Here is a 14,410-nt window from a genome sequence, read left to right as displayed (position 1 = left end):
GTGTGTTTTACTAATAGACTGTTGGTTCGTTTGGCTCTAGAGTCACTAGATGTGGCCCTGAATTATTAAGTTTAGCCTTTGATCGCTTGATTTCCTGGGTTGTCTGGGTTGCTTTCTTTCCTCAGAAAAGAGCAACGCTCTAACGGCGGGAAAAATAGTAATGAAAATTAGGTTGGGAGCGACTGCGAGAGAGCTGGGGCTAATCAAGTTTCCAATGTTTCCCATAGCTCTTTGCAAGCCTATTAACCACGCTTCTTTCTTCCGACATGTTTTCTTGATGCAGTATATTGCGGGTTTTTTCTTCTTTTTGGGGACCTTTTTGCTCATTAGTCATCCTTTGTAATGGTGTATATTCATAACTGAGGTTTAAGGATGGACTCAAGTGAAGAAGGTGTTAGAAATGGTGCAAATGGACGACGTGTCAGCTCAGATCTCAAGGTGCTGTATATATTGAGGGCGCAAATAATTGATTTCATTCCTGTTTTTTCCCACCCTAACAGGGACGAATCTCATAGGTAGCCGTCCCAAATTGATTCTGACGCCGTACTTCACATGAACTTAAAACACTGATATAGATTGCAGGCGCGCAATGTCGCTCTAAGTCGAAGTGTCGTTTTATTGCGTTCTTCATGTATACCCCAGCTACGTTAGTTTAGCTTTCCTAAGTAGTGTTACGTTATATTTTCTACACAGAACAGATCATTTAAAAAATGGCTGTGAAATTCATGCATTCAGTTGGTTTTAAAGTTAAGTGGTAATATGATCAAAAATCACTTGTTTTTTTCCTTCAAATTTTGAAAGTGTGTTTGCTCAACACCTGACAGGCAAAATTTTGAGCTTTGATTTTTATCCAAAGGCTGTTTACTTTAAGTTTTGGAATTTATGGGCTGCCATTAGTCACATTTAAAACTGACCGACTGGACCTCCAAGAGTTGGATCCATGGAAAAGTGACATCATTTACTCACTAGCTATTTCAGCATGTGAATGCAGCTTATTATATGTTCACTCTATTTGGGAAACGGGGTATTAAGGTGAATTTAGAAAACAATGTTTTAACACGTTTAATCTGCTTTGTCCAAAAGCATGGAAATGCTTTTTGTATGAATTTAAACAGATTTTTAAAACATTTAAACAACCGGCTCGAATGTGCTGCAATATTTCATTTTGTATGGTGGAACGTAAGCTAATTTAGTTGTATGTGAAGGAATAAATTACTTGTTCTGTTGTATGAAATGCCAAGATTAGGTTGTCTTCCAACCCACTGTGTCAAAATTATCAATTCACTACCAACTTACCTTTTGCCTTTTGGTTTTCTACATGCAAAAAATTGTCTTGCAGTAAATCACATTCAATCTGTAATATAGTTTTTGCTGTGAGCGCCTGACTGACTTTTATAGCCTTCTTGCAGTGCAAGAATGTCGTGCTATCAATAACAGCAACCATATAATTAGCACACTACACAGAAATGATGCGGTTTTAGAGTCGTCCTATGAATGGAGCAAGCAGTCGCATTTGAGCCTACGGAATATGCAGTTTTCATGTTGAACACAAGAGCCAACAATATTGCTCAAAGAAACACGGACCACCCAGTGACACTTCAAAATGTTTCTATATCGATGTATCGGGGTCTTTGATGTCATTTTCTCCTCGATTGAGCTCTCTCAAAGTTTTAAAGTTGGTAATGGTGAACCATTTAATAGAAAATTTCCGGTTAAAATAAACAGGTGTCTTTTTGAAATGAAGGATTAAAACATAGGTCACGTAGTGTTTAGTTAACCCAATGACTCCTGGGGGTTCCCCATTGACAAGTAAAATCATATGGTGTTAGACAGAGTAAAATACTAAGTATGGCCAGTTTAGGGGTGAATGGGTTAATATAGTTTTGAAATCCAAAGAAAAAGAAGCAAAAAATCATAATAATTATTATAGATTTTTTGGTCACAGTAGCACTTTAAGAAGTAAACAAGAGCTTTCTGCTTTTAAATCTTGTTTCAATTACAACAGCTAAAGACAATTTAAAAAATAATGTAACAAAGGAATTCTAGCCTGCGTCGCAGACAGAAAAAAACACCGGTATACTCAGTCTGTGCAGTGGCTCCCGAAAGCTTGTTCAGACACCCTGCAGGTTTGGAGGGAATTCGTGTATCCCTTTCTGATTGGCTAGATTCTTATGCTCTTTGTGATTCGATGTTTACTTACATTATACTTGACACATCACGCATCCATCATTTGCTTGACAGAAAAAGACTAGTGCTTAATTGCATTTCAAGAGCCAGAAGGGTAAAAGGCAATGTTAAATTCTTTTGTATATTGCAATATTAAACTTGTTGCCCATAGATGAGCTTGGGGAAGGTGCCTATGAAAGCAGGTGGTGGTGTCAAGTGAAATGTGAGCCTCGAGCAGGGTGCGCGGGTATCAATGGCAACCCAGAGAGCGGCAACCATAATTTCTTAAGAATTAGACCATGCTAAGATGTAGTTGATATGTGCGTATGCTAAGATAATACTGATACATTTATAAATCATCATATACATGTATGTAACAAATTCTGTAGTTTTGTTTGAAAATGGTGTAAATATGTGGAATAATAAAATAAGCACACAAAGCCTTCTTCCCTCCAAGGTGCTTGGAAAGGGCAAATGGCCCGTGAACAAGGGGTGACGTGGCCTGCGCCAGATCCCAAACCCATCTAAGCACCTTCCCGTAGCCTTAATGAAGTGGGTCCACCTGAGGACCAAACAAGCTGTACATCTACACCTAGCTGCACAAGGAAGCCATAAAATTATAGGACCCCCAAATCCACAGGGCCACCGGAACTGAGGGGTGCGTTGGACTGAATGCATGAATCAAGGCCCAGAATGTGCGAAGGGCAACCCTAGCATAATGGCTGCACGATCCGCAAGGTCTACAGACACATCTCTGCATGTGGTCGCCTCCCACAAGCTGTGACGAAGAAGGCCAGATATATACCACCAGCTTCAGGAACCAGTGGCATCAGGTGTCAAATGAGGGGAGAGTGAAGCCAATGTCTCAGATGGTGTTTGAATATACACGAATGACTGATAAGCATTGCTAGACCAACGACCCAAGGCTTGAATGAGGTGGTCAGGGATGCCACGACGAGCTGTCACTCTGGCCGCACCAATACGAAAACTGTTGCTGGAGAAGTTCCCTGGGACTCTGGCGCATACCAAAATCTCCCTGTTCCAACTGGTAAGGATAGCACCAGATAGTGGCCAACCATCCTGAAAGGAAGAGTGGGCCACCGGAATTACCTGAACTACCAAATATGCCATGACTGCCTGGAGAGCACAGAGAGGAAAGCTTCACCTGCCAATGTGGATGAAGCAACCTTTACGAAATTGGCCGGTCATGGACGCTTTAATCCTCACTCGCAAGCAGGCAGGATGGGAGTCTGAGTCTACTGGAATGCCCTGAATACCCAGGAAAGAGCGTGGGATGGGAGAAACTGGCCAGATTGGGAAGTTTAAATGCAGCCAGTGGCAAGAAACGTAATTAAGCCAGAGTACATGCATGACTTTTCTCCAGTAGTGTGAAAGTGATCTCACCAGAAAGGTAGCAAACAAGCTTAAGGTGCATTTGTTGGCAAGGGGTGCCACTGGGATGCAGTTTGCCCACTTGAGCACAAAGGTTGATGAAATTCCTCTAGCTAGGCGAGTAAGATCTGCAAGTGGAAGTAGCCAAGCCCTGAACCAAAAAGAAGTCGCACTGTTGCCCTAGGGATGGCTTATCAATTCCTCCAACAGGTGAGGTGGGATAGACACTGATAGCGACTGGGCCTCTGGCGCCAGCCTCCTGAACTCCTTCCAATGAAAGTGGGACAGTGCATTAGCAACACTGTTCTGAATCCCAGAAATCTGCTGGGAGGGGAAGAAAAACTTGAAATGCACAGCAGATGCAAGAAGATGGTGAGACAAACGCATCCAGCCAGGGATCTTGGATGTTCTGGAGTTGAGGATGGTACACTACTGCCTCATTATCGAGATGGAAAAGAATGTGACACCTTGCCCATTAAGCCACTGACTCCCGTGGGTTCCCCATTGACGATTAAAGTCTGGCCGGTTTAGGCCGGTTTGGATGTTAAAGGGTTAAGGGCCCCACAAATGAGCGGCAACAACAACCGGAACAACACCTTGTATGCAATGGACTGAGAGGTGCGGGAGTTCGTCCAGGAGCCATTGCATCATTCTCCCCTGAAGTAAGCACCAACTGAAGCCACCACTGGCAATCTCAGAGCACAAAGCTGGAAGATGAATGACCTGAGCGACAGAATCCAATTCAATGCCCAGTACCACCAAGTGAGAGGAAGAGCTGATGCACAGTTTGTCGGGATGGAGAGGTAGCCCTAACAATCTGCAAACTGCCAACAAAATGGCCATATTATTGTCTGCACATTGACTGGAATCTGGAGGGCTGCAGTGGTAATGAAGTCGTCAAAATAGTGCATCAGGTTAAAGATATTAGAAAATTAATTTAAGAAACAGCAACGGCTACAACTACGACATAGCCACAAAACAGTAACATCATTGGTTAAAAGAGCATAAATAATCATGCTTCACGTGTAGCACGGATTTTAGCAAGTATGTTTGTGGTCCTCTGCATAACGACGGCGTGAAATCACCAAATTTGAGGTTTTGACGACAACATAAGCATGCAACAGAGAATCTTTCATTCTCTGTTTTCACTCTGTAACCGACCGTACCAATTTAATTTTAGGATATTTCGCCCATATTGTAGGACGTCAACAAGACTTAATAATCGAGAAAGACTTATGATAGAGCCAAGTTATATATTTTGAGGTGACATTTTCTTCTACCATCGCCATCATAGATTTTAAATTCCCTATTGTGAGCATGACAGAGTATCCACTCCATGTTGACTACAGAATTGAAGATAAAGGGGCGCCGAGGGGAGACCAAGGGGTAAAGCTAAATCCATGTAGGGTAATAGCCGTTCTGTCACTTCAAGCCAAGAGATATTGATCTGAGGGATGGACGGCTATGTTGCAATAAGGGGAGGGGCGGGAAGAGAAAAAGGACCCTCCTGAGGGAGACCTTATTATCCAGATGGCAGTCAATGACATCTGCATGCTGCTTAGCTGAAGGATTGTTCATAGTTGCAGACTTCAATTTCCTGGAGTGGTGAAACCCCAATGTATTTGAAGCCGTAGCCCTTAGGCAAATTAGTGTTTAAATCTGAACGCATTCATTTGATTTTGACATTTCCCAATGTGCAGCAACCAATCAGAAGCGAGATGAAACCACAAGCTAATTACAGTTGCTTGTTGCCATTGCTTATTACCATTGCTTGTGCGTGACTGGCTTTTTATTTGAAACAATATCATTTCATAAATATTTCTAGTGTTCACAGTTTCCAGATATCACAGTAAAAAATATATTTCTACACCCACGAATTTCCTGCAGCAAGGGCTTTTGAATGCTCTTTCCCACCTTTCAGCTTCATTTCAAGAGTAAAAGGATTGAACGATTTGTTCAGTGAGTAAATGTCCAATCACAGAGTGGGTAAGAATCTAGCCAATCCAATAGGGAAAGACAAATCCCTACAAAACTATGGTTTATCACAACAGGTTTTTGGGAGCCATTGTGCACACGGACTATGTCTAGGTTTTTTACCTAGGTTTCAAGTTACATGTACATGTCTGGTTGCATGGAGGCTAAGGAATTCATAACACACAGGAGAAATCAAAGTGTGAATTGCATCATCAGAATTTACAGTTATTAACAACTATCTATGCAGGTGTCTCCCTAGTTTTCAGTGCAACAGTTATGGCACCTTTTCAAACCGGTAAAGCAATTGGTTAATGTTGGACCTTCTGCAAAGGATAAGTGACTTCTGAGCATTCGCAGGCGGTAATAAGTGCTCTTCCAAGCGGTAAATTTTACCGGTTACTGCCTGATAAGGAGAACCCTGTCTATGTCCATTCAAATGTCCCCTTTAACCTTTGCAATCCTGAGAGTGAGACTTCAGATTTTACTCTCTAATGCCAGATGATTTCACTCTTCTAATGTTGCTTGGCTTGGAAAGTGTGAATACACATTCCAAGAATAAAATTGGTGAGAATGATGTGGATAGTGATTTGATAACTTTGGCCAGCTGCTGGCTATTTAGATTCTTTCGTTTAAAAAATGAAGCAACTTTTTGGCAACAATAATATTATTTGAAATGAACTTTTTGCAGCAAAGGGGCGTAGCTTATAAAAATAATATTTATTAGTGCTAAAGAAGAGAACCCTTGATATTCAACTCTGAGGCCAAAGGAAATTCAAATGGGAGGATGTCCTTACCTGTAAAATTTAATAAGTGCCTCAGATTTCTAAGGGTAACATTTTGAACCATTTATCTTGGCATTCATTTAAATGGCATTGTCTTTTTTCTGTAAAGGATGGCACAGTCACTTTTTGGAGTAAAACTGAACGTGGAATCAAGGCAGAAATGCGGTTGCAGAATCATCCCTTTGACACTGAATCTTGGGGAGTCTTGATCCGGGAGGCACAGGTACCATTCATTAAAACTGGCAATGGCTGAGTCATAGCTGTAATCATGTTATTTCCTGACTTTTCAGGTTATCAAAATTTGTAAATCATTTTATTGTAATTGAGTCAATTAAAACATAAGCAGTTTTAAAGATTTGAGACATTTTGCTACTGCTGTTCAATTTTGTAGATTCCTCATAGTACCGAAATTGTGTACCTGGAAAAACCATTGAATTTTGAATTGTTGTTGTCCACGCAGTAAATTTAGTATCCACAGGAAAAAAGGGGGCCAAAGAAACTAAGTTCTCAAGAAAAATAGCAAAATTATCAGAAATTGGCCTTGTCCATTACTAACCATCAAAATTGACTTCTGTCATAGAATACTCCATTGGATACATCAAGAGTGCTATGTGAAAAGCTTGTTAGACGATTCCCAAATGCTGGCCGTTACTGGAGATTGTACATTGAGCAAGAGGTTTTTAGAATTTGTAGTTCTTAAAAGAAATGCTAGACCTATCTTTAATAGTGATTTAGGGATATCTTTAAAGCCCATCAAACCTCAAAATATTTTTTTGTTTAAATCACCATAACACATATTGTGCCTTTCTCCTGAAGTTTCATTTTTGATGGGCAACACAAGTTGTGCAATTGCTTAAGTGAACAAAGCTGGTTTTCTTTTGTGTGAGATCCAAGCTAGTGACAAGCATGGGTTCATCCCGGAGATGACATCACAAGCTGCAGAATTTCCCGTTTTCAAAGACTTCATTTCGAATTAGTTTGCGACACCTTGAGGAATTACCTGTTCTTCTCATTGGCTTGGTCATGGCTCAAAGGATTGCTTGTTTTGCAAACTTTTCAGATCATATTGTGCCTTAATTGAAAGTTAAATTTTTCGGAGAAGTTGGCAAATTATGTTTGCTGTGGGAGAAAATGTTTGTTTTTGTAAAAGCTACATTATTTTGAGGTGAGGTGTACTTTTTAGTCCAAATCTTTCACTTTTCAAAAAGTCCATTCAAGCAGAGATTTCTTGTCTTATTGAGTGGCAGTTAGGAGTGAAAATTGTGATGACTTTGTGCTCTTCCTAAGAAAGGGGTGTTTAAAAAGCGCTAGTTTACATGGGAGTTACACACAAACTTTACTTTGAAGTGTGGTTGGAGTCTCGGTGAAATTGCTTCACTGTCAGTGAGTTCACGAGAGAATTACACTAGTTAGTGTAATGATTCTTTCAATTGATACCTAAAGGTAGGCAGAACAAGAGTGAACATAGCAATATTGACAATTTGATATAATTAATTTGTTTTTATATACTTAAATTCTTTGTTGATTTGCCCATTTAGGGCACAATAAAAAGGGTCTTTTAGAATATTGTTTCTGTGCTATCTCTGAACAGAGATTGGTTGTCCAAAACTCTTTGTGATGACTGGTGTTGACATTAATTGTGTGCAGTGTGGTTATTTCTGTCTCCAGTGTGTATATTTTATTCTACTTAATGTTATTGCCAGATTTGCTGTCTAGTTGATTTCTGAACTCTTTATTCTTGTCCATTGTGAAAACCCAACTGCAGTCAATAATTATCACATACACTGTAATTGTATCTATTTTGCGGACTGCAAATTAGCGCCTTAAGTTCATCTCCTGATGCTCAAAATTATTTCTTAAGAAAAATGGTATATGCCTGTGTTATAATGGGAACTTGCTGGTGTATCAACAGTTGCGAAGAGTTTGCAATGGGAAAACCCAATTTCCATTTGAAAAAGTGATCATTTCACTGGGTTTTCTAGGGCACTTAGCAAATATGCCACTCTATCTTTAGCACTCAATTCTACGGTAAATAACCCACACTTTTCTCTTTGAAAACAGTATTTGAGCTCTTCAATGACACACAAAGACATCTCCTTATCAAAGAAGACAAGAATGTCTACCCAAGTGCAAATTTCAAATTTATTGTGGTCTAAAAGTGGCAGCATAGTTCAAAGGAGCTGCCTTTCTGTGTTCCAAATTAATCCTCTTTGTTTTGTTGGATAACTTTTCGTTTAAAAGCACATTTAAGTGGAAGAAAAAAATGACGTAAGTTTCTGTTGCAGACCTTGTGATCAAGCTGTGGGGAATTCTTCTTTAAAAGCTTCTCACTGCATACTAACAGAAAGGAAAATGATAAAGAATCAATTCCTCTGAGACTGGCACATGATCTGAAACAGGCAATGCTTTGATAACTGGTGTAGTCCTACGAACACGACACCTGTGATTTTTTTTGCACTATGGCAGTAGGGTTATTTAAAACCTAGCACTTCAAGGGGAAGCTTGAAATAGCAAAATAGAGGTTGATGTTTCGGGGTTTGGAGGAGGAAACTAAAATGACTGCTCCATGAAGGGGTTCTTGGAAGGGGGTGGCATGAATGTGGCCATTGTGCTACATGTATTTCCTTCAACAGCAACTTTGTTCCAAATGTTCTCTTAGGTAATTGGTGAGACCTTTGTCATACTGCTTGGGTAATGTTGTAATGGATGCCAGCATCCCATCCAATATTTTACAGAAACTAGGTGAAAGAGAGGGCTCAGCTTGTGGAAAGCAATAATATATTCTGCCTTGCTATTGAGTGCCTTTGCATCAGCCTTGATTTGATGTTGCAGGGCAGACCTTTACTTTGCAGTTTACCAGTGGTTTCAATAAGTACAGACAGCTGGCAAAATGCATCTGCTACTTGACTTGGAGAATTTGGCTACTTTTTTCCGTTAATTCCTTCAAATTAATGTAAAAATAAAATTCACTTTGACAACAATGATAATGGCTATTTGGTTCCTCTACTCACACCAGCCGCAAACTTCAAACTTTTTTGAAACCGAGTTTACGAAGGCTTTGCTCCCAATTCAGTTTTAATTAAATGTCATCAAATTTTGTATGTAAATTATGGTTAAGAGTTCCAGTTCAAGGCATACCCCTCAAATTTAATTGATTCCCTACGGCCCAATGGGATTTGAGGTACATGCATAAGCTGAGCTGTTATGTTACATCAGTTAAAAAGATAGCGTTTTGACTTAATTAGGTAGTGACAGAAACACATGAACCTTGAAGTGTGTAACGTGCAACTCTTTTCCTTGGAACAAAGCTGGAATTATAGGACACCAATTTTATACCCAAAATGTGGACAAAAATAAGATCGAAGCTGCACACATGGAAAAATGCACGAGCTACATTACATCCAAATAAGGAGATTCTTAAACTCGAAAAAACCCAGCTCTTGACCAGAGTTAAATGAGTCAAAGTCATGAGCGTCTTGTAATAAGCAAAGCTTATTTTGCACTGGGTGAGAGGGCAGCCTTAAGAAGTAACAAAGGGAATGAAGGTTAATGTTTGGCTTGAACAAAAATTAATGATCTATTCCTTATATTATTAATTATTAAATTATTGCTGACCATGTTGATTAAAGGTTGAAGTTTGAAGCTTTGGACACTCACTAAAATAACATAAATATATTTCTCTCAGTTCGAGCCTCTTCAATGTTAGTAGAACAGTATGTAAATCAAACTAAGTTATCCACAGTACCAAGGTCGCTCTGGGAATTCGCACATAGTTCCATTCAGTTCTTGTGTTCATCAGCTGTGAAGCGGGAATTTTTCTAATTCTGACCGCCTCTGCTATCTGCCTTGCCATAGGGTCACTTCTGTAACTACCGGTAACGTTCATGCTGAAATCGTGTGCTATCCCGCCGTGTTTTTCCATGCAATGCCTCAATAGTGCAGATTCTTCCTGTTTTCCCGCCAAAAGTCTCAGGTGTTGTTTCCTCGAATGTAAGCAGGAAGACAGGAGGAATCTGCACTGTGGAGGCATTGTGAGGAAAAACACGGCGGGATAGAACAGGATTTCAGCATGAACGTTACCTGTAGTTACAGAGGTGACTCTATGGTAAGGCAGATAGCAGAGGTGGTCAGACTTACAAAAATTCCTGCTGCACAGCTGATGAACACAAGAACTGAATGGAACTATGTGCGAATTCCCAGGGCTACCTTGGTTGAATGATTGTTTTGTTTGTACCATGGAAAACTTAGTTTGATTTACATACTGTTCTACTAACATTGAAGAGCCTCGAACTGAGCGAAATATATTTGTTATATGTTATTTTCGTGAGTGTCCAAAGCTTCAAACTTCAAACTTTAATCAGCATGGTCAACATTTCGAAGGCTTTGCTGGCGTCAACATATGAAATTAGTGGAAAATTAAATTATTGCGTATCTGGCTTTTTGATTGGTTCACTCAATCTCAGTTATCAGCTCATTTACCATATGACTTAATAATGGAAACTGATTGTGTCAAGTGTTGCCAAGCTGAAAACTGATTAGCTGTAATTGCCAAGTGTCGAGGGGTTCAAAATTATATGACAAATTAAACAAAAGAAGTGTGAATGGAATAATTATTTGCACTTTTTGGTTGTGAGACTGGGTATAACCAACTTGAAACTATGCACCTCGTTGGCTATTTGCCATTAATTTTTATATCAAATGCAAGCTCATGAACCTCCAGGATTGACATTGACATGACTAAAGCAATAGATTCAGTGCAAAAAGGAACTGAGAGAAAATACAATATTCGTTGAAGAGGGTTTAGAACTTGCATTCATTTTAAGAGCTTGACTAAGGCTAAATGAGAGGGGAGAGAGACTGCAGCTCAGCTTATACAGTGAATATCCGTTCTATGCATGAAAAAAACCAAAACCTAAAAACCTGTGCTTGCTGCATCCACAGCTTAAAAGACATAACGTGAATTAATTAGTCATTGATTGTTTTTGTGTTTTAGATCACGCCTCCACCAGTTTTCAACTCAAGATAAAATAGACTATTTATATTCAGAGAGAGCAACCCTCTTTCAATCAACGATTACACCATGTCAACCTTAAACTATCCCTGTGATTCCCACATTTTCATGCCATACTTCATTCCGTTGTTACTATTTTTCACGTTATCATTTTCAATTTATTATAAATTCAACCTCCATCGCCTTGTATTCTACTAACTGAGGATGGCAGAAGTTTCTGTTGAAACACGTTTTACAAACTCGAAGGTTTTGTTTAATTCTTTACTTGTCTGCTACTATCAAGACCGTTAATTTTGGAAGTCGTATGATAGATTTTCCTGTCAAGTGCCTCTTATTTTTGCTTGTCAGTTGAGACTCCTCATGCTGGAAAGGGTCCCTGTTTCTGTTCAAATAAGTATAATTATTGCTACATTGACATGCCAAATCCTATCCTGTATCACCTATTACCCCTTTGTCAGAGATTTGTCATGTTTACTTGACTTGTTTTTATCATAAAAAGAAGGAAAGTGCAAATCCTTGCTGTGCAGTAGGGAGCTGAAAAGTGCCTATCACCTCAACAAACATTTCTATGTTATTTATTCTCTGAAGTCATCCTAGCAATACTGCGTTGTTCGTAGAACCTTTTTATTGAAAATTATCTTTTTCATTCACTTTGAAAGACTGGAAAAGTGGCCGTAGTTTGATCCATGACCCGGCAGCGATGGGGAATGGGTTTGATGCTGGGTTGATGTCACAAATTACAGTACCGTACTTTGCATCGCTGCGTTCAAAGAACTATCATAATGCAAAGCAGTGTATGACGTCAACAACAGTATTAATTTTAATCCATTCCTCTTCCTTGCTCAGTTTTAGAGCAAATTACAACCAGCTGTGCTGAAGGGTGTAAACTGCAAGCTGCCGGCCATTGTTTCACCATAGCTGAATCAACCCAATAGGCCATTTCCGAGTTCTTGTGCACGTCCTCTTCAAAGCAAGTCTAAGTGCAAAGTTTTTGTGATGGCAATTAGTTCTACTTTACATATGAATGAAAACTAATTTTCATAAGAAAAACTTTGCACTCGCTTTGAAGAGGAGGCAGACATGAACTCGGAAATGGCCTATCCTAATGCTAACAATAGGCCTAAACGCTATGCTCTAGATAATGTTTAAGCCCAAGGTTAGCACTTTTATAAAGTTTTGGGTTGTTTCAGTAGTTTTGGTAAAATAATTTCCTGCAACCTGCACTTTACACCCTCTGTCATTTTTCGTCTTGTTTAGGAGTCTCAAAAACAGTGCTTTGAAGGAGAGAGTTTAGCCAACCAAAGAATTAGTGTGAGAAAGTGCAGGGAATTGTTGAGTGTAAAGCGGTTTTTTGAGGTGATAGACGCTTTGATCAATGACAATTTCGTGGAGAACAAAAATGCTGAAAAAGTATAACAGTGAAAACAATGACTTGGAAGGTCCCGCTCATGCATTTTACTTTATTTGGTACATTTCTTTCTGATGCTTGTCCTACAGGTGTATTTTCTCTCTAAAATTCCTTGCTTTTGATATGAATTCCTCAACTTAATTACTTACTGGTAATTCCTGGATAGTTGCAACTCAGGCTACATCCTGAACAACTTGGAATGATTGCAAATAATGTGAAGTTATCTTTTCAGATTATGTCCTTTGCTTGTTGTTGTTGTCACTCTTGTCAAATCTCAAATATTGCATTCAGTGGGCTAATTGCAAAGTTTAAACATGTGTTTCAGGGGTTGGCTGGCATTTGTTTTTGGTGAGAAAAAGTAAGAGGCAAGAGCAACATTCAGTATTATTGCTCTTGCCTTTTGCTGTTCACTTGCCCTTTATAAGTGCCTGCTAATCAGGGATAACATCTCTCTTGTTCACTGGAAAACAATTAAGAATATGATTTGTGAACCCAAGTTTAAAATTAATAGAAATACATCAAGCTTAAAAAATTTCTTTCAACAATCCCCTGATTCTATGCCTCAATTTTTGGTTAAACATAACTTCTTGCTGGTGTGGCCTTTTTCAGAGAATTGTGTTATAACCATAGGCAAACCAATTATGGTTGCTGTGTAAACGTTTTTGTGAAGTAATCGCAAGTGAGAGTATTAGAGCCAGAAAATGTTGTAGAGGTGTCCCCGACAAGCCATAATAATTTTTATTTTCACCTCAATCTGTGGATGAAGTACTTTTCTTTCACTAACTATTTTTAATACTTTAACTGTTTGATTTGCTCTAAAAAAGCCGAGAATTTGATTGCTAATAGAACAGAAATACATTTGAAAGGGTGCAGGTTTTTATTGGCCCAGCAATTTGCATATGCAAACAACTTGCAAATTGTCTGACAATGCATGTTGGTTGGTTGATTTTGCCTATATTCGTATCTTGGTTAATTGGTGGGAAATACAGATTGAAATACATTAATTTTGAAAGGGTGGTGGACAAAACACTGACATCCAGTTTATTTACTGCCCAAATGGACTACCCTAAAATGGACTAACTCTTAAAAAAGACTATTTTGATTGAGTACTATTGAAAGAACTGAATTGATTATATGCTTATATTGCACATAATACCTTGTTTATTTTCGTCAGCATGGCCACATGCAACTAAATCCAGGAACTGTGCCAGTTTCACTTCACTTACATGAAGTAATTGGCCATCAAGCCAACCTTTTTAAAATGGGTGCTTAGACTTAAATACTGTTGATCAACGCCGTTTAAAATGGGTGTTTAGGCTTAAGTAAACTATTTGCGATGATGTTTCATGTAGACTAACAGTACTCATTCGAAATGGTATTTTCAGGGTAGTCCGTTTGGGTACTCCATTAGGGGGTAGTCCATGGACTGGGGGGGGGGGGGGATGGTCAGTGTTTTGTCCACCACCTTTTGAAAGGGGGGTAGGTTTCTTTCAAGTGAAAGTAACAATAATATGAATTTCCAAACCCTTTCAAGAATAATTATTGGTACTTAACCCTTTGACGTCCAAACCAGCCTAAACTGGCCAGACTTAGTATTTTACTCTGTCTAACGCCACAGTATTTTACTTGTCAATAGGGAACCCCTGGGAGTCAATGGGTTAAAACAAACCATTGTGA

The 14,410-nt window shown here is 39.2% G+C and overlaps 1 protein-coding gene across 1 annotated transcript in view; it reads left to right on the top strand.

Moving 5' to 3' along the window:
• The first annotated feature begins 244 nt into the window (after positions 1-244).
• LOC138007621 (cleavage stimulation factor subunit 3-like) overlaps positions 245-14,410 on the top strand; it is a 32,974-nt gene continuing 18,808 nt past the window's right edge. The window contains exons 1-3 of the mRNA XM_068854642.1: positions 245-438; positions 6,424-6,537; positions 6,895-6,990. Coding sequence (XP_068710743.1) covers positions 373-438; positions 6,424-6,537; positions 6,895-6,990 — 276 coding nt within the window. The 5' untranslated portion in view covers positions 245-372. The remainder of the gene's footprint in view (positions 439-6,423; positions 6,538-6,894; positions 6,991-14,410) is intronic.

The sequence above is a fragment of the Montipora foliosa genome, chromosome 6 (genome assembly GCF_036669935.1).
Source record: "Montipora foliosa isolate CH-2021 chromosome 6, ASM3666993v2, whole genome shotgun sequence".
Lineage (NCBI taxonomy): Eukaryota > Metazoa > Cnidaria > Anthozoa > Scleractinia > Acroporidae > Montipora > Montipora foliosa.
Note: the sequence above shows the minus strand (reverse complement) of the source record. Positions and strands in the feature narration are given on the sequence as shown.